Source organism: Mesoplodon mirus, assembly GCF_964341445.2.
Source record: "Mesoplodon mirus genome assembly, chromosome: 14".
NCBI classification, from domain to species: domain Eukaryota; kingdom Metazoa; phylum Chordata; class Mammalia; order Artiodactyla; family Ziphiidae; genus Mesoplodon; species Mesoplodon mirus.
In genome coordinates, this window is record NC_138990.1 from 17,068,354 (window position 1) to 17,087,891 (window position 19,538).

Genomic DNA, 19,538 nt, shown 5'->3' on the forward strand with positions numbered 1-19,538 from the left:
TATCCTTGAGCAAACACCAGACTATCTTATATTGTAGATTGATAGTAAGATTTAATGTGACTAATATCTTTCTTTTCATTCTTCTTTCAGATTGTCCCAGCTCTTCTTTTATTTTTTATTTTTATGTTTTTTTAGATGTTGGGGGTAGGAGTTTATTTACTTATTTTTGCTGTGTTGGGTCTTCGTTTCTGTGCGAGGGCTTTCTTTAGTTGTGGCGAGCGGGGGCCACTCTTCATCGTGGTGCGTGGGCCTCACTATCACGGCCTCTTGTTGGGGAGCACAGGCTCCAGACGCGCAGGCTCAGTACGTGGCTCACGGGCCTAGTTGCTCCGTGGCCTGTGGGATCTTCCCAGACCAGGGCTCAAACCCGTGTCCCCTGCATTAGCAGGCAGATTCTCAACCACTGCGCCACCAGGGAAGCCCCCAGCTCTTCTTGTAGCTCTTTGCTTTCCCACATAATATTTGTAAACATCTCATCAATTTCCAAGGGAAAAAATGCTGATGTTTTTATTGGGGTTTGATTGAGCCTATAGATCATTTTGAGGATTACTGATATCTTTGTAATATTGAATCTTCAAGCCATGAATATCACTATTTTTAAGAATTTCTCTTGGAGAAAAATAAAAGTGGATCCCATGTAATAAAATGTACATAAATAGACTCCAAAATATTTTTTTTTCTTTTTTCTTTTTGCGGTATGCGGGCCTCTCACTGTTGTGGCCTCTCCCGCCGCGGAGCACAGGCTCCGGATGCGCAGGCCCAGTGGCCATGGCCCACGGGCCCAGCCGCTCCGCGGCACATGGGATCCTCCCAGACCGGGGCACGAACCCGTATCCCCTGCATCGGCAGGCGGACTCTCAACCACTGCGCCACCAGGGAGGCCCGACTCCAAAATATTTAAAGGACCTACATGTGAAAGATAAGTCTAGAAAGTTAATTTTTAAAAGGTAGAAATATATTTTTTCACCTGAGGAGTTTCAGAAGCACAGATATTAAGAAATTATTGGTTTATTATCTTATAATTAAAGATTTCTATTCCATGAAGAACACAATAGAAAAATTTTAGAAACACGTGCCCAATTAGGAAAGGATACTTGTAATTGGTAAAACTGAAAAGGTATTAATAATCAGAATATGTAATAGAAATGAGGAAGAAAAAGATAGCATCCACATTAGAAAATGGGGCAAAAGTTTTAAGTAGACACGTATAGATGAAGCTACCAAGCATTTGAAAAAAAGATCAAACTTATTAGAAATCCGAGAAATTTAACTAAAACAAGATACTACTATATACATTTAATACACTAGCAAAACGGTGATGAGTCGTCCAAATGAAGGTAAGTGGTTGCACAAAAACCTGACGTGCAACTCTTTGGTAATCTGGACTGGTGTAGCCGTTCAGGAAGTCAATCTGGCTATATTATTAAAGTATACATATTTGCTATGAAATAATTTCACTCGGGTATGTATTCCAAAGAAATTCTCAGATACGTCTATAAACAAATGTAAGAAGATGTTTATTTTATTATCATTGGCATGGCAGTTGGAAGAGTACAGGTAAAATGTGGGTGCAGAAAATGGAACTCTATGAAACAAATTAGATAGATGGGTGAATGTTTTTTTTTGTTTGTTTGTTTTTCTGCGGTACGTGGGCCTCTCGCTGTTGTGGCCTCTCCCGCTGCGGAGCACAGGCTCCGGACGTGCAGGCTCAGCAGCCATGGCTCACGGGCCCAGCCGCTCCACGGCATGTGGGATTTTCCCAGACTGGGGCATGAACCCGCGTCCCCTGCATCGGCAGGCAGACTCTCAACCACTGTGCCACCAGGGAAGCCTGGATGGGTGAATCTTAAAAATATACTCCTGAATGAAGGAAATAAACACCAGAATGAATTTTATGACACAATATTATTTATATGAATTGAAAATATACACAAGTGCACATTTTGCACAAGAACACACCCAAAAGAAAACACATCAAACAAATTAGAATGGTAGCTTACGGGGTAGAGAAGGGAGTGGAGGGTGCCATAGGGAACAGGAGGTGAATAAATAAAACTTAATCATGTTACCGTATTTCATCATGCTATATCCAAGATTTCACTTTACTCGTAGTGGAAAGAAATCCTGTGTGCTATGTTGGCTTAAGTCAGGAATAGTTCTTGGAGGACATTTTCCTGAAAGAATTTGGAACACATTTTTGAAAAAATCTTTGTTTATACTATGGATGATCTTTTTTTGTTTGTTTTGTTTTTTTCTTTAATTTCTGTTTTGTGGGTGTGTGTGGGATCTACTTTATTTTTGTATTTCATTCATCTGATCTTATATTTTTCCATCTGCCTTCTTCAGTTTTATTATTCATTTATTAATTTCCTGAAATGGATGTTTTCTGAATCAATTTTCAACTTCCTTTCTACTTTATTTGTTTTGTTTTGTTTTGTTTTTGTTTTCCTTGCTGTATGCGGGCCTCTCACTGTTGTGGCCTCTCCCGTTGCGGAGCACAGGCTCCGGACGCCCAGGCTCAGCGGCCATGGCTCACGGGCCCAGCCGCTCCGCGGCATGTGGGATCCTCCCGGACCGGGGCACGAACCCGTGTCCCCTGCATCGGCAGGCGGACTCTCAACCACTGCGCCACCAGGGAAGCCCCCCTTTCTACTTTAATATATGCTTTTAAGGCTCAACATTTCCCTCTATGTATGTGTTCCAATCTCCAGATCCAATTATGAATTTGAATGTTTCTCTTCATGGTTCTGTCAATGTTTGCTTTATAAAGTATCAGCTGAAGTTATTAGTTTCTGAGAATTTGAAACTTTTATGACTGTGAAGTGTCCCTCCGTATGTCAAGTAATGCTTTTTCCTTCCCCTTAGAGTTCACTTGGTCAAATAGCAATGTCACAGATTTTATAATTACAGAAATAACTTGAGACCTAGGATGTTGATGTCTGTCTCTAGAAAGGATTTTCCCTTGCTTCCGCACGGGTTGTAAGATGCTAACAAAACACGTTCACCTTTACACAATTTCAGGGAATGAGGTGTTTTGGCGTTTGGCTTCAGTCCCTGCCAAAGAAAGCCCAGTTTCCTTCTCCCCTTATTCCAATGGTGAAACTCTTTGGGGTTTACCAGGAAGCCTTCGTGGCTGGTAATGCTTTTATGTCGCTTAGCCTCTTGAAGACGTCCAAAATTCTACTGAGTTTGTACGCCTTTCAATGAACAGAATCTACACTCTTCTGAGGCCTACACAGGCGAACGGCAAGACGGCCTGAGACCTTCTCAGGGATTCCGGAAAGTGAAAACCAGAGTGAAAACATGTAGTCCAGAGCTCGTGCCGGTAGACACCCCCGCACCCACCCTTGCATTCTGGGACATGTAGTCCAGAGCTCGTAAACTCGTGTAGTCCCAGATACTGCAGCTACAGTAACGCCTCGCTGTAAAGGTTTACCCGCGGAATTCTGGGAAATATGGTCCAGGAGTTCCGGGTTAGTCGCAGGCACTTCCGCCCCAGGAGGACACGTAGCAGCCATGTTTTGCCGGGTGACGGTGTTTCAGGTCCGCTCTTCACGACCCATTCAAGCTTCCCCTTTGCAGACCTTTCATTTGGGGAGAAAGAGGAGGAGCGGCTAAAAGCGGAGGTTTGAGGGCCTGGAGTGGTGATGTACGTCCCGCGGGCGGAGCTTCTTTGCGTTTGGTAACGTAGCCGGGATGGGGTGGGCTCAGGTCGTGCCTCCTGGGGTTTGAGGGTCTCCCCGGTTTTCTTCACCCCTAACCTGACCCCGTCCCCCACCTATGAGCTAGCCCTACCGCTTCATACGGCGTCACACTGGGTGAGTTGCTTAACTCCTCTGTGCCTCCGTTGCTGTTCGGTAAAAGGGGGGAAAAAGGAATGCCTTGTTAATATAGTGTTGTGAGGAGAAACGAGATAGCACAAGTAAAAGGTCTACAACTGCCTGATACATTGTTGGTATTAATACTACGCTAATTCGGGAGGCACCCATTTCGCAGCGGGATTCTGTGAGCCCAGGAAGCTGAATTGTCCTGGACTCCTGGCCTGTTTTGGAAGGAGAGGACTTGTAGCTGGTACGGGGGCGGAAGGGGGTGCGGTATGAATTAGTGGGGATGGAAACACAGCCCTGGTATTTCACAGTCTCCTTTCCTTCCCCAGCCCTGGCTTCTCAAAAAGCACTGCACGGAGGAAGAGGCAACAGAGCCCCACGTGAGTAGGACTTGGCATTCTTCTACTTAAGATATTCCTATAAATTGTAGAACGTATGAGACATGGGTAACGATGATAACTGAGCCTTGGTCACTAATTTCCATTCTAAAAGCTTTATGCAAATGAACATATTTCCATCAGGCGGTGGCTCTGTGAATCGGTACTGCTGTTTTCTCTACTTTAAGGCTGAGGAGCTGGGGGCAGGGAACACAACCCTGTTGGCCCATCCTCACCCAGATGGTAGGAGGTAGAGCTGGGGTTGGGACCCAGGCAGTTTGAGTCCAGCAGCTGAGTTTGCTAATCCCTTTGGTATATTCTCTTTGAGCATAGGGTACTGGCTAGAATCATATCATGAAAGGAGGTTGGGACTTAATTGTGGGGACCTTGAGAGCAAGGTTTAGGCTATTTTCTGAGTGTTTAAGATAGTTTTCTCAACTGGGTCATTTATTTTATTTCAAATAATATGTATATCATAGAAGTAGCATAATCATTATGGAAAAATGCAGATATATACATAAAGAACAATTTTAATTATCTGTAACTTTAGGATGTAAAGATAACAGTTGTTAATGTTTTCGTGCCTTTTTGTCTGGTTACTCTTTGTGTATGTTTCTGTGTCGTGGAGGCTGTTTTTTGTGGGACTGATGTTACACTGCAGTGCTACTCAAGTTGTGGTCCACAAACCAGCGGCATTGGCATCACTTGGATGGAAATGCCCAGCCTTGAGCCCCATTCGAGACGTTCTGATTTATAATTTCTGCGTAGGGGGTCCAGGAGGCTGCGTTCCAACAAGATCCCGCAGTAATTCACATGCACGTGAAAATTCGAGAAGCTCAAGAGAGGGTCTTTTCTGGAAACTGAGGCCAAGGAAATTGACCCTGCTGGATGTCACAGATAAAACTGAGCTGGATTCACCAAAGGCCTACTTAGTCCAATGATTTTATTCCCCCACTAATTATTGTCAACTGTCAGGGCCCCTTTCAGAATCCTGAATTGAGCAGAAGACAGCTAGCAAGTGTAGAGTCAAAAAGGAGGTCGTTAGAAGTTGTGAAGATATCTCTCTCCCAAGCTTTGGGGAGTGGAATCATTGCCATCTTTTGTACTAGATCGAACCCGGGCCCCCTGCATTGGGAATGTGGAGTCTTATCCACTGCACCACCAGGGAAGTCTCCCATTTATTTCTTAAACTTTCCTATATTTATAATGATATAATTACAATTCAGATTCCTGTCTTTTTTCATTTGAATTAGGTATGGACTGTCAAACTGTTTTTTATTGTTGTTGCAGAATCCTGGCTTTTATTAGTTCTCTTTACCTCTGTGCATAATTGTCAAAAGGGTACTTCCTGTTTAAAAAGAAACTTAACGTATTTTTATACCTTTTGTAAAAAGTTGTCCATGTCAATTTAAATATTATTGTTGCAGTCACAAAATCTTCAGGAAGACAAGCAGAGATTTTCAGAAGTCTATAAAGACTCTCCCATAACAGGGCAACAACGTATGACCTCCACATGTCTGACAGTCTTCTGTTGGTAGAAATCACATCTCTAAGGATAATTTCTAACTAAAATATCATCTGCTTTGCCGCAGTTGCTAAGAAATAAGAAACCCTGACAGTGGTGTTCTCAGAGCTTCCTACCTTATGACGATCTCACGAGGTGGATGCCCGTGTTCTCCCCTACTGGCAGAGGACAGAACTGAGGCGAAGAGATGTGAATAATTTGCCCAGGGTGACACTGCTAGTGAATGGCGTAGCCTGATCAGAGCCCATGCATATTGACTCCAAAACCTACTCTGACTTACATGGTCTCTGTTTACCCCATACCCAGAATAAGAATGACCCCTGTGGAAGCTGCAGGCACACTGTGAGGGGGCCACTGTGTATGGCTGGGCAGGTCATTCCTCACACAGCCACTGAGGGGGTTCACGGGGGCATCTGGTATCTGCGTGGGGCTCTGCTCATCAAGCCTAATCAGCTGTAGCCACCCCGAGGACTGGGAGCCTTGGTAATTCACAATGAGCACCACGTGGGTTAGTGACTTCTTTTTCTTTAAACCAGTTTCCAGTTTGACTTCTTCTTGCCCTGTCTGTCTTGCTAGGACTCTGCACTGCCCCAGAAGGAGAGAGAAAATGAGCACATTCCAGGTGAGTAGAGCTTGCCTTTCTTGCTGTTAAAAACGCCATTTTTGTACTCAGGTTGGACACAGGTTTTCCTCTTTTTTTTCTTTTTCTTTTTTTTTTTTGATTGGAGTATAGTTGATTTACAATGTATTAATTTCAGGTGTACAGCAAAGTGATTCAGTTATACATATATATACATATATTTTCAGATTCTTTTCCCTTATAGGTTATTACGAAATATTGGGTATAGTTCCCTATGGGTTTTCTCTTTCAAGGAGAGTCTAAGCATATGAGGACCTGAGTGTGCCATGTGTGCTTTTTTTAAAATTCCTGTTAAATTTAATTGGTTTCGGTTTTAATTTTTGTTTTATTTCATCATTTTTTTATTTTACAAGTAAAAGAAAAATTAAGGGAAATGAAGGACATCTTCCAGTCTACTGCTTACCTGCTTACAAATTAGCTGCTTTTATATTTCTGTAATCTCTTCATCATATGTATTCATGGATGTGTATTTGTATTTATAACATAGGTACAGTTTTAAATTGTTTTTTTCATTTAATACTAGCTAACATTCACTTTTAATTGCTTTATCATGTTCCTGCAAACTTATGCACCTATTTTTTTTTTTTTTTTCTGGTATGCGGGCCTCTCACTGTTGTGGCCTCTCCCGTTGCGGGGCACAGGCTCCGGACGTGCAGGCTCAGCGGCCATGGCTCACGGGCCCAGCCGCTCCGCGGCATGTGGGATCTTCCCGGACCGGGGCATGAACCCGTGTCCCCTGCGTCGGCAGGCGTACTCTCAACCACTGCGCCACCGGGGAAGCCCCTGACCTGGGGTATTTTGAGGAGTCTTGGGCGAATCAAATAATTTTCAGCTTTTTCCAAGGAAAGTACAAAACAGAAAACTTTACCCATTTCTTGTGCTTTTATGTTGGTGGGGTGAGGCTTATGGATGGTCTTTGGGTGAGGGATAGAAGAGGTCTGGATAACCCAGATAGCCCCATTACTTGGTGAGAAATAATGGTTTTGAAGTATGACTTGGCTACTTTAAAGTGGCTGTATCAGCTCAGTAGGAGTTAGCAGTTTGATGTGGCTACCAAAAAGCCAGTCTTAAGAGAAGTATCTCTGGCGGGGGAGGTAAGAACCCCACTCTGCTTTGCCTTGGTCAGACCTTAGTTGGAATACTGTGTTAAGTTCTGGGGACTGTAGACTAAGATAAATATAAAGCAACTAGGACCCACATTCAGGAGAAAGTTTGGATCACAATGTGGAAATGAAATCTGGACGTTTAGGGAAATAGGGCTGTGCAGCTGAAGAAAAGACTTGAAGGGCTGAGATAACAGTCTTCAAATATTAGAAGGATTGTCTTGTGGAAGAGGAATGTTGATTTTTTTTTTCTCTGTGGCCCTAAAAGCTGCAACCAGAAGCCACAGGCTCTGGGGAAGTGGATTTGTCCTTACAAGGAAGAATTTTTTGTTCTATCTGCCTAAATATGTTTTATCTGCCTAAATATGTTGAGTTTTGTTGTTGTTTTAGAAAGTGGTGGATTCCCAGTCCCTGAAGGTCCTAGGACATGTGCCAAGTAATTACTTGGTGGAGCCATGGCAGAGGAAATTCAAAGGTACCGTGGATTGGATTTCACAAGCATCAAAGTCCTTCCCAACCCTGAGCATCTCAGTACCTGTGGACTGTCCTTCCAGGCTTTGCCTCCACCTTTGTCACTAGGGTTGGGGTATGTTTTGGGGGGATGGATAGATGGATGGGTGACGGGGAATAGGAAGAATGTACAATGGCAAAGCAGTTACTTGGTCCATTCAAATTTGGTCTGCCATTTTTAAATTTTGCCTTTCCTATATACTCATTTGCTTGCCCTAAACTCTGGGCACCTGGAGGCCTTTGCTGTAACTGCTTGTGATCCTCAACATCGTACCCCATCTCATGCAATTGGGTTCTTATAAATGTTATTTGACAGTGATTTTTATCAGGTATCAAGTATTGTCAGGCTCCAATAGTAAGCGAATCTAACTTCGCTGTATGTACAAACGCTAGGTTTGTAAAGCTTGTGGCTGCCTCCCCTCTCTGGGGAAAGACAGAACCTGAATTCTTTTCCCAATTTCAGTGAGATGGAAATTTTGGGATACCCATGAGACAGAGAACCAGTCAAAGGGCTTCACACTTAAAAGTAGCCTTAAAAATTACCCATATGCCAGTTGCACTACTCCCAGCCCCCCCTGTCAAGTAGCAATCTTCAACTGTTTTGAAAGATCTCTAGCTCTTTTTATCCAATTAAGGACTGAAAGTGATTGACAGAAGGTTTTTGCTCATAGTCTACAGCTGAACTCTTGTGTCAACAGTAAATATTCCAGCAGAAGGAGTGGGGGTTTGATCATTTTACTGCTTTCTGCAGGGCAGACTCTGTGGGCTCATGGCAACATCTAATCTTCAGTGACCCCAGTTGTCACACCCAGGAGTAGGTTTCTCTCTAATCGTTTTCAGAGCTATGAACAGCAGGGAAACATGATTTATAGACCAAGAGGCATTTTCATCATGGGATTTGTGAGCATTTCATATCCCTTTCCTCATTATGGATACACTGCCCATCCTTTGGAAGAGACACTAAGGTGTTGGTCAGATCCTGTTAACCTCATTTACTTCCATGAATTCATGTCAAGTGTATTATGTTCATGGAGGAGATTTTCAAAACCCTACCAAATGGGTTTAGAGGAAGATGGGGCTAACTTCAGATGACTTCTTTAGGCCAGAGGTTTTCCTAGGCACCAGTAGTCATCTGATTCTGCTTTCTAAGGCTGCTTCCCTTACTTACAATTCATACATAGAAGCTAAGTCCTTGATGCAAAGGTGTTCTTTACAGCTGTGGGTTTTACCTCAATCTCTGGGCTCCTTTAAAAAGTAAACTTCGAATATTCTTCTCAACCCTAGTTATTTGAACTCTCTGAGTCTCAGCTCAGTTTATTAACATGATTAATTTGCAGTGGATCTCTATGTCTTATGTCCTTAATACATTGCTTCACACAGGGGCACCAGCTCAGGAAGATTTTGTCTGTTGCAAATTTATGAGGAAGTGGAATATTTATTTTTAGTACTTTTTCACCACCTCCCCAACATCTACCTCCTGATCAGATACCATTTCTTCTTCTTCCTGTCTCTACATTTCCAATGCCATTAAAAAATGGCCCAATTCTCAGCCTGTTTTCCCCTAGTCCTTGCTAAAACAGTGGTTGATGATGGTTTAAGTTAAGGCACCACTTCTCATGAGGTTACTTGTATTTTAATAAAAATCTTTGAAGGGTAAACATTCAAAGTCCTGATTCTCTATGGTTAAATTTTAGGCAGTGTAAAAAATAGTTTTAGATGGAGACGAAGGGAGTTGGGTGGATTACACAGGACATGGGATGAACAGGGCTGTCACTTTTTTTGTTTTTTGCGGTACGCGGGCCTCTCCCTGTTGTGGCCTCTCCCGTTGCGGAGCACAGGCTCCGGACGTGCAGGCCCAGCGGCCGTGGCTCACGGGCCCAGCGGCCCCGCGGCATGCGGGATGCTCCCGGACCGGGGCACGAACCCGTGTCCCGTGCATCGGCAGGCGGACTCCCAACCACTGCGCCACCAGGGAAGCCCGAGGGCTGTCACTTTTGTTCAGTTACATGAACATGGTGACAGGCAAGCATAAATGCAGAGATGGCATTCCTGTGCTGGTATGGGGAAAAGGAAGAGAGGCCACTGGTCAGGACATTGTTTTGCCTAGGGAGGAAGAAGATCCAGTACTTTGGTAATTTATTTAAGCTTTTGTTTTTTTTTTTTGCGGGATAGAGGAGCAAGTAGGGGAGCTCATACTTGAAGCCGAATCCGGCCTCCGTACCCTGACACTGAATTAAATCTCAAGACAGAGTTGTGGGTGAAGTAGAAAAGAATAGCTTTATTGCTTTGCCAGGCAAAGGGGGCTAGAGCAGGCGATTGCCCTCAAAACTCTGCGTCCCTGACCTGGAGAGGGTAGTGAGGAGTTTTATAGTAATCGTTCAAAGAGGAGAGTATGATCAGCTCATGGACATTTCTCTGATTGGTTGGTGGTGAGGTAAGTGGGTGTCAGCATCATCAACCTTACGGTTCCAACTGGTTCTGGGGTCTGCGTGTTTGTGGGCAGCACACCATTAACTTCTCCCACCTAGTGGGGGTTTCAGTATCTGCAAAACAGCTCAAAGATATTGTTATGTGTATCCCTTAAGGGGGAACCAAGACCCTGCCCGAAGGCTGCACTAGTGTTTCTTGTGACTATTCCTCCCTTGTCTCGCATCCCCTCCCTTCTCTAATTAGCAACTGTTTGAACCTGCTCCTTGGAACTCAGGGAAGGTCATGGAGGCTGAATGAAGCCTATTTCCTGTAATCAAGAAATGGGGGACACCGATACAGGCTTTGTGCCCAGGAGCCCACAGGGTCCTGCTAGGGATCATACTCAGTGCAAGGAGATGTGGAAAATCCAGAGATAAGGAATCATGGCGTCTTACTTTCCAAGGGCTCCTACTCTATGTTGTGGGGGAAATCAGACGCATTCATTAAGAGTCTGCCCGATTGAAGGATGTGAAAAGAGTTATCACAGAGGTACAACTAACATGCTGGGAAAATGTGTGGTCCATTCTCACTGGGATATCTGGAAGGGCTTCCTGTAGAAAGTGGGATTTTAATTGAACTTAAAAACAATTTGTACTTTGAAAAATTATACTCTTGAAAGAAATGAGTTGAGCAAGCGCCTGTCCTCTGATGGAGGGAGGGAAGTCTGGCCTAGTTGAGTGGAGGCGGGAAGGTGAGTGTTACGCTTAGTCTGGAAAACTCGGCAGGGTCTTCAACCCTACGGGGCTTTGAACGTTCGGTTGACTCTTTTCGGTTTTCTTCTTCTCGCATTGGGAAGCCATTTAAGATTTAAGCAGGGGAATAATAGTCTTAAAGAAAATAACTATGACCAGGATGAATTGAAGGGAGGGAGAAACGACATACTCATTTATCTATAATTTGGGGAAGAGAGGAAGATTATCTCTAATTCATTAGATGTGCATTGTATCAGCAGGAGGGAAATAAGCAGCATATCTTGATACATAAATCCTCCTCCCATATATGCATTCTTTTTCACCAGGGAGCAAGTATTTGGCAGCCAAGTTATCTTTAAAGTAATAATAAGAAAGCTATTTGGAATAAATGTTTCAGAACCATTTGTTACTTTGCACAGACCTATGAGCAAGTAGGATTGAGCTAAAGCATCTACAGTGGTATGTGGTTCTGCAGGGGCCGCCACCCTATTATATATACTTATATCTTGGCTAAACTCCAGCTGTTGCCACTGCTATTAGTCAAAGAACTGAAGTGTCAACGAGCTAATCAAAATAGCAAAGTGGGAGTCAAGAGTTTTTCCGCCTGTTTCCTAAAGTCTTAGGAAGATTGTTTCCTTTTTATTCCTTATATTCAGAACATAAAAGCCTCCCAGACATCTAATCTTTACTAGGTCAAACATTTCAAAAGGCAGTGGGATTATTTTCCAGTTGCTTTTCAGTTTAAGGCAAGTGTTTTAGGGGCTTCCAAAGCCTCCCTCCTGAATCCATTTATGAAAAACAAAAACAAAAACAAAAAATGAAAGGCATTATTAACCCAACTACATTGTCTTGGTGTAAAAATCCTAACATACAGCGTAGTGGGAAAAGGTTCTGAATCATGACCTAAGAGATGTGAGTTCTAGACCCAGTTTTGTGAATGCATAGCTTGGTGGTTTTGTCAAGTCTCCTATTTAACAGGGAGGGATTAGAATTTTTCTGTATGGTTTCTGTACTATTCAGTAGTATTGTTCACAATTACTTTTGCCTAAGGAGTTTAGAAAATGGAGAGACACATGATAATGTTGCAGGAAGAGGGACCTCTTCCAGGGCCCAAGAGTGGGCTCTTGTCTACCACTCAGAAAAGAATTTTCTGAGGAGACACACGTGCTGACAAAGCAACAGACTTTATTGGGAAGGGGTGTCCGGGTGCAGAGCAGGAGGGGAAGGGAACCCAGGAGAACTGCTCTGCCATGTGGCTCGCAGTCTCAGGTTTTATGGTGATGGGGTTAGTTTCTGGGTTGTCTCCGGCCAGTCATTCTGACTCAGGATCCTTTCTGGTGGTGCACACATTGCTCAGCTAAGATAGGTTCCAGAGAGAAGGATTCTGGGAGGTTGGTAGGACATATGGACAGGAGTCTCCTCTCTCCTTTTGACCTTTCCCTAATTCTTCCGGTTGGTGGTAGTTGGTTAGTTCCGCGTTCCTTACCAGGACCTCCTGTTTTAAGATAACTCGTGAAAGTGGTTACTGTCGGGCCTGGTCAGGGCAGGCAGTTTTGGGCAGTGGTCTCCCTAAAAATAAGATTGTGGTCAACAATTCTGGGTGGAAGTGATGTGTGTTACTTTTGGGCGAGAACTCACACTGCCAGTGTGAGGCTCCAGAATTCTTTCTCTCTACAAAGATGACTGAGAGAGGTGGCTTTGTCAAGCTGGGGGCAGGAATAAGGAAAACGAAGAGCAGAACTCCTAGGCAGCCCATGATGGGCATGTACAACGAGCGGGAAATGAACCTTTGTTGTTTTAAACCACTGAGATTTGGAGGAATTATTCAAGCTTATTCCTTTTTGTTTGTTTGTTTGTGTGTTTCTTTTGCAATATGCGGGCCTCTCACTGCTGTGAGAGGAAGATAATAACAATGACAAGTAGCAAAACCTCTAAAATGGAGACTATACTCCATTATAGCCAATTAATGGGAGTGGGAAGCTCGGGCTCACTGTCCAGGACATAGAAATAAAAGCTGAGGATGCTCTGAGGCATCTCTTGGATCTCTATAAGCCTCCATCATTTCTGCTGAGTAGGGTTGACAGATAAAATATAGGCTCTTCAGTTAAATATGAATGTCAGAAAAACAACGAGTACATTTTTAAGATAAGTATGCCCCAAATAGTACATAGGATCTACTTATACTAAAAGTGATGACTTATTATTCATGTGAAGTTCAAGTTTAACTGGGTATCCTGTATTTTTATTTAGTAAAGGTGACAGCCCTACTGATGATCCACAATGGAGGCAGTTCAGGAACGATACATGCTGGCTCTCGGACAGTCAGAAATGGCTTCAGCAGATCCAGGTACAGTATGAAATTCTTTTTGGATGTAGCTCAGAAGCCATGGCCAGCCCTTGACTGCAAGTACTGCCTCGGGTTTCCCTGAGGTGGGGTAAACCTTCCTCTTAATGGCCTTTTGGTAAGTCTGGAAGACCATATCCAAGGGGAGCCCCAAAGTCAGTTTCATCCTCACAACCGTGTTTCCAATTTCTGGAATTGGCTGCATGTGACTCACAAGAGCTGAGGAGGTTTGTGAAAATTGGGAATGTCATAGCTTGAACCCTTTGTAGGTAAAGTTTTGGTGCTCTGAGAGTTTTACCAGGAGCAATGTGAAAGACTCCAGGTCCCCAGGTAGATAGAAACAATCCTGTTTTACTTCTGTGTATGTGACAAGTCTCTAATAGTTCAGAGAGCAAATATCTGCTCTTAGAAAGACTGATCCAAGCTTGGATGTTTCTGGTGACAAGGCAAGGTCGTGAGTCTGAAGTTGACCTTTTATGGTTGAGGAGACAATAAGGTTGTCAGAAGGTCAATCATGGAGGAGACGTTGGCTTCATCCATCGTGCAGGCTTGTATATGTGTTTCTATGTAGATTGTGTTTCAAAGGTGGAGCTTGTTTACAAGTATGAACATTCTCTGACGTGCTTTTTGGACCTTCATACCCAGAGCGAGAGCAGTGCCGAGGCTCTAGAAATGCCATGGATATTCTGAGCTGTCAGTGGCATTTCCCCGGTACTGTTCCCTTGGTGCCGCTCCTTGAAATGTCCAAAGGGATTATCATCTGTCTTGTGGCGGGTCCTAGCATTGTGAAAGGAAGCTGCTGCACCGGGCTCAGAGGATTTCGGATGTGGTGGGAGGAGGAGTAGTACTACGACTATAAATTGTATCACAGCATATCTATTCCATCTTGAGAGTGGGGTTGGGGGGTTATGAAGGGGGGCTTTTATTGTACTTTTATACATTGTACCCTTGAAACTAATTCAATTTTTTAAAATTAATTAATTTATTTTGGGCTGCATTGGGTCTTTGTTGCTGCTAGCGGGCGTTCTCTAGTTGCAGTGAGCGGGGGCTCCTCTTGGCTGTGGTGCACGGGCTTCCCATTGCAGTGGCTTCTCTTGTTGCGGAGCATGGGCTCTAGGCACGCAGGCTTCCGTAGTTGTGGCACGTGGGCTCGGTAGATGTGGCACACGGGCTCTAGAGCGCAGGCTCAGTAGTTGTGGCGCGCGGGCTTAGTTACTCCGTGGCACGTGGGATCTTCCCAGACCAGGGCTCGAACCCATGTCCCCTGCATTCGCAGGCATATTCTTAACCACTGCTCCACCAGGGAAGCCCGATAATTCAGTTTTTTATAAAGAGAAGATTCCTAATATTGTTCCAAAATTTTAAAAATATGTAGTTGGATAACACTATGAAAAATTAACTGATATATTCTTTTATTATTTCTCTTTGCTCCCTGGATTTTTTTCCCCATCCAGTCAGCTAGGCACTGTGAGTTCACTGCATTAGGAAGGTAAAGACTCAGCAGAAATGAGGGAGAAAAACAGAAAATTCTCAGCTTTGGAATGTTCACAACGGAGGCCACAGTAGAACAGGTGAGAATTCTGTGAACCAAAAATAAATGTCGTCTCAAATGCAAAAAAGTATTCTCTGCACTGGGAGGCAGGAGAGGGAGGGAGGGAAGGACTGAAGGAGAGAGATCAGTGTGGCCAGGGACATGGAGACTGTGCTTGAGGACGATATGCCCAGGAAGAGAATCAGAATCTGGAGAAGATTCAGCCTGCACGTGATCATTGCCTCCAGCCAGCACCCTCATCTCAGACGTTGGGAAATTCAGAGAGAGAGTGGGAGTACGTCAGGAGGGCCACGCGCATAGTCTGTGTGGCAGGGGTTGTGGCCGTTCCCTATTTGTGAGGAGTCCCCAGCAATTTGCAGGCCTCTTCTGGAAAATGCTGGCGGACGTCTCTAGTGCTTATGTGAAAGCTTGTTCACAAACCTTGAAAGATACAGATGTAGATGACAGATAGATGCATAGATAGAAAAATGTCATTAAATAAAAGCTCCAGGAAAGGTTTGGAAAATGCCCTTTATTGCCTAGGACGCTTCTATTGTCATATGATGTTAGACTGAGTGCCGGTCCCTTCATCCTCCTTCAGACCACGGCATTCTGTCTGCTACTCTCCCGAGGGTCCTTTCTTCTCCCTGGAAGGGATAAAACAAATGAGGTAGGACAGGAAGAGACAAGAAGCACTCCAAGCTCTGCTGGTCAGGGTTACCCTCCAGCATTGCCTTAATGCTCAGAGCCACGCACACCACAGTGAGCTTGGCTCCAGATCAACTACCACGCAACGAAGGTTCTGGAACACTTCCATATCTCGGGGGACCTCATTTCCACGTGACTCTCTTTCATATTCCCCTTTGTCACAGAAGGCTAGGTACAGTGGTCAGGGTGAGATCTCGGCTCAGGCCCAAGGCTCTCAGACCTCAAAGTTCTGGTCCTGCAAGGGCCCCTGTCCTCTCTTGAGACCACTCCTGGCGCTCTCTGCCGAGAAGGAGCTGCTGGCGGTACGTCCTCTAAGAGTTGAGGTCCATCGTGCAGACCCTGAGAAAACTCCTAGGAAAAGGCTCCACCTTCTTGTTTACGTCAACAGAGCTCAATGCCTTTGTTAGTGCTGGGTGTGTCCCATTTGATGCAACTGCAGAGCCATTAGGTCAACCAGCACATGTGTGCGGCCCCTTCCCTTAGACTCCTCTGGGCCGTCGTGACATAGGCTCAGAAGAGTGCCAGCCTCAAGCCTTACCTCTTCCAAGGGACGGCCACACCGTCTTCCAGGATCTTCTGTCCCATGAATCTCAGTTGCTGTTTGGAACTCAAAGGAGAGAAAAGACCCTGCCTGCGGGGTCTCTTTGGGCTGGGGCCTTCCCCCGTGGGCTGCTCTCCCTCATTCTCCTTTTCTTCTTGCTTCTCTTCCTCCTCCTCCTCCTCCTCCTCCTCCTCCTCCTCCTCCTCCTCCTCCTCCTCAGGTGTGCTCTCGGATTCCACATTGCCCATCCACTGGGCCATGTTGAGATGAAAGACACGGCAGCTGAAGCCCTGCAGGACGCCGCCCTTCACGTGCTGCTGGAGGATCTCCAAGGTGGGGAAGACCCGGCAGCAGGCCATGCACCTGAAGCCGGTCTCCATGGTCACCATCCAGTCCGGTGTCTTGGCCCTGGGTCTCTCCTCGACGGCAGGTGACCCTGATGGGCTGCCTGGCTCTGCCCTTTCCTCATACTCTTTCTCCTCCCCAGTGGGCTCACTGTCAGACAGGAGGCTTTCGGTGGACACATCAGAGGGGCAAGTGCCTACTGTGCACGCATCCTCAGGAAGGGTCACTTCTTCTATCGTCAGCTGCTTTTCAGGCAACTCCAAGGGTTTCTTTGTCTTCCAGGAGACAGCGACACCCTTGTTCACTTGTACCTGCACGTAGTATATTTTCATGCCCCTTTCCTCTTTGTCTGGGTGCAGATAGTCCTTACAGGGTGAAGAGAGTGAGGAGGAGACACAGTGTGATGGGGGAGCGGTCTCCCCTTCTTCCTGAACCTGGGCTAGGGGTGCTGTAGGCCAGGCAGTGTCTCGAAATCTCCGCATTGCTGAAAAAGGAAATTAAAACCATAATAACATGCATGGGCCGTGCCGGAAGCTGAGGGAGCAGGTGTGGTAGACGAGAGAGGGACATTTACATGACGTAGCTATGTCGTGAGCTTGGTGTCTGTTGGCCGTAGGATGGAGCGGTGTATCTGGTGTCATCTGTGGGCTTTTCATGTGCGTGGGGGGGATACTGGAGCGGTGTCTGTATACAGGGGTGTGGAGTATGGTGGTGAGGGCTGTGGTAAGTGAGGGATGCGGCTGGATGCGTGTATGACAAGGAGTGTGATTTTGGTAATATCGGTGGTGCATTACTTGTGGAATGGGGCTGTGGTGCTTGGGGTTTATGTGTGCTCTGAGAAGGGCTGTGCCTGGAGGGCAGATGTATGTGTGAGCTGTGTGGACCTGAGCTGGATGGTCCTGCTCTCAGGCTGGAGGTGTATGATGCAGAACTCTGTCCTTCTCTGGAAGCAAAGGCAAAGACAAAGCCTACATTTTCCTCTGAAGATGCTTAATCTGGTCCCTCTTCCCTCCACCTCAAGCCCAGACCTTTCCGGCCCCTGCTCCTTGACTTCCCCACCATGGTACTACCAGTATTCACACCGCCCCCCCAGACTCAGCTGGCATCCACGCCCTCGGAACAGCTCAGCCATCCTGCCCAGGCTCCTCCACAGAGCCCTCATCACCTCTGATGACCCTGGATTTCCTCTCAGCCTCCCTGGGATCTGTGTGCCTCCTGCCTCACAGCCAAGCACCCCCTCACCTGAGGAGCCCCGCGCCCTTACCAGCGTAGCTGAGCTTGCGCGGAGTAGAAGTACAGAAGAAGTATTTAGGGGCAGAGGAGACCTCCACTGCCCCTGGGCTGCAGCCTTGGGCCACCACAGTGGATCCAAGCCGAGGGGGATCCTCTTGTGACTTCGAGATTCCTGAGGGAGGAATGGAAGGCTCAGGGTGGGTTCATCAGTCCTCTGTCCACAAATATTTGCTGAGTGTGTGACACGTGTCAGGTGCAGTGAATACACACAGTTGAGAGTGTGGTTCCCAGTGGATCCTCCAGGATTTAATTCCAATCAATACTTATTCTCTCACTGTCTAGTTGGTAATGTAGGCCTCGGTGGTGACTGTGAGTGTGTGGGAAGAGTGAGTGATGTGTATCAGTTAAGTCTGTGGTAAGTGTGGGGTTGGCATGGGGAGCACAGTGCAGATGTGTCTATCTGTGTCTGTGGCCTTTGTGTGCATTTTTTCTGTTCACAAGTCAGGAATTCTGGGACATGTAACTTTTCCTCATTACATGGTGTGGCTTGTATTTATGGTGCGTGTTCATTCATTCATTCACCAAGATTCAGTGAGCAGCTACTCCTGTGTATCCGGCACTCTTCCATTGTTGTAGTCTCTGGTAACGCTGCACATTCTAGTAGGGGAAGACACACACTAAACAAAACTACAATAAATATATAATACATCAGCTGGTGGTAAGTACATAAGGGTTGCCAGACTTAGCGAACAAGAATACAAGGCACCCAGTTAAATTTCAGTTTCAGATAAACCCAGAATAATTTTTTAGTGTAAGTATTCCCATGCAGTATTTGTTCTTACTTAGTTTTAGTGTAAGTATGGCCCATACAATATGTGGGACATACGGATACTGAAAAATTACTTGTTGTTTATCTGGAATTCAAATTGAACTGGATAGCCCATATTTTCTCTGGCAATCCTGACATGGGTTACTGAGACTGTGGTTTACTGTCGTTTGTACAAAGCGGGTCTGGCATTACTCAAGAATGTGTTACAAGTGTGGTGTGTATGACACGTGACTGGTTGTTACAGAGGTAATTAGCGATGGCTGAAGTTAGCTGTGTTTGTGCGAGAGTTGTGGAGATACATATATATATATATATATAGTGTGTGTGTGTGTGTCCTATATATATAGTGTGTGTGTCTATATACATATCTCATCTCCAGCGTTTGGTGTTGGAGGAGAGGATTGTGATACAGGTGGGTTGTATGAGAACGTAGTACAGGAGGGATCCGTGTATATACCTCCATGTGCTGTGTGTGGTTTACTAAGGAAGTTATATGTGGGGTGTGTGATATTTTTGCTGCATCAGAGTGTACATGGGTGTATGAGTTACTGTCTCATAAAACACCCCTAACAAGAATTCTGTATACACTCTTACGTACACCGAGTGTCAGCCAGGTCCAGGCAGGGTGACAAGAACTTTACCACGCAGACTTTATATCTGGTAAGCACTCTAACCCCATTCATCTCGCTCACACACACACACACACACACACACACACACACACACACACACTCTCACACACCCACACACACACAGGAACATAGAGCAAAATATTCTGAATGGTCAGGGGCAGTCATTGCCTTCCCCAGCCTGTCCCAGCCACTGCCTGGAAATCTGCCTGCTGTCTAGACCTCCATTGCCAGG

The 19,538-nt window shown here is 45.4% G+C and overlaps 1 protein-coding gene across 4 annotated transcripts; it reads left to right on the top strand.

The window, feature by feature from the left end:
- Nucleotides 1-1,958: 1,958 nt before the first annotated feature.
- On the top strand, nucleotides 1,959-18,556 carry LOC309815451 (uncharacterized protein). 4 transcript variants are annotated; one of them, XM_082642294.1, is made up of 6 exons: nucleotides 1,963-3,626; nucleotides 4,157-4,207; nucleotides 6,306-6,351; nucleotides 13,394-13,490; nucleotides 14,942-15,058; nucleotides 16,488-18,556. In XM_082642294.1, the coding sequence occupies exons 1-5, from the start codon at nucleotides 3,456-3,458 to the stop codon at nucleotides 14,970-14,972; spliced, it is 396 nt and encodes a 131-aa protein (XP_082498420.1). In that variant the 5' UTR covers nucleotides 1,963-3,455; the 3' UTR covers nucleotides 14,973-15,058; nucleotides 16,488-18,556. The 4 variants fall into 4 exon arrangements, 2 of the variants coding, with proteins under 2 accessions (XP_082498419.1, XP_082498420.1); XR_014295881.1 differs by having other exon boundaries at nucleotides 1,978-3,649; XR_014295882.1 differs by having other exon boundaries at nucleotides 1,983-3,682.
- Nucleotides 18,557-19,538: the final 982 nt, after the last annotated feature.

What these genes read in the sequence shown, in the direction of transcription:
- LOC309815451 (XM_082642293.1), top strand. Translation starts at nt 3,456, where the DNA reads ATGGTCCAGGAGTTCCGGGTTAGTCGCAGGCACTTCCGCCCCAGGAGG. An exon ending in AGGAGCGGCTAAAAGCGGAG is followed by an intron (nt 3,627 to 4,156) that starts GTTTGAGGGCCT and finishes TTCCTTCCCCAG; the next exon opens with CCCTGGCTTCTCAAAAAGCA. An exon ending in AAGAGGCAACAGAGCCCCAC is followed by an intron (nt 4,208 to 6,305) that starts GTGAGTAGGACT and finishes CTGTCTTGCTAG; the next exon opens with GACTCTGCACTGCCCCAGAA.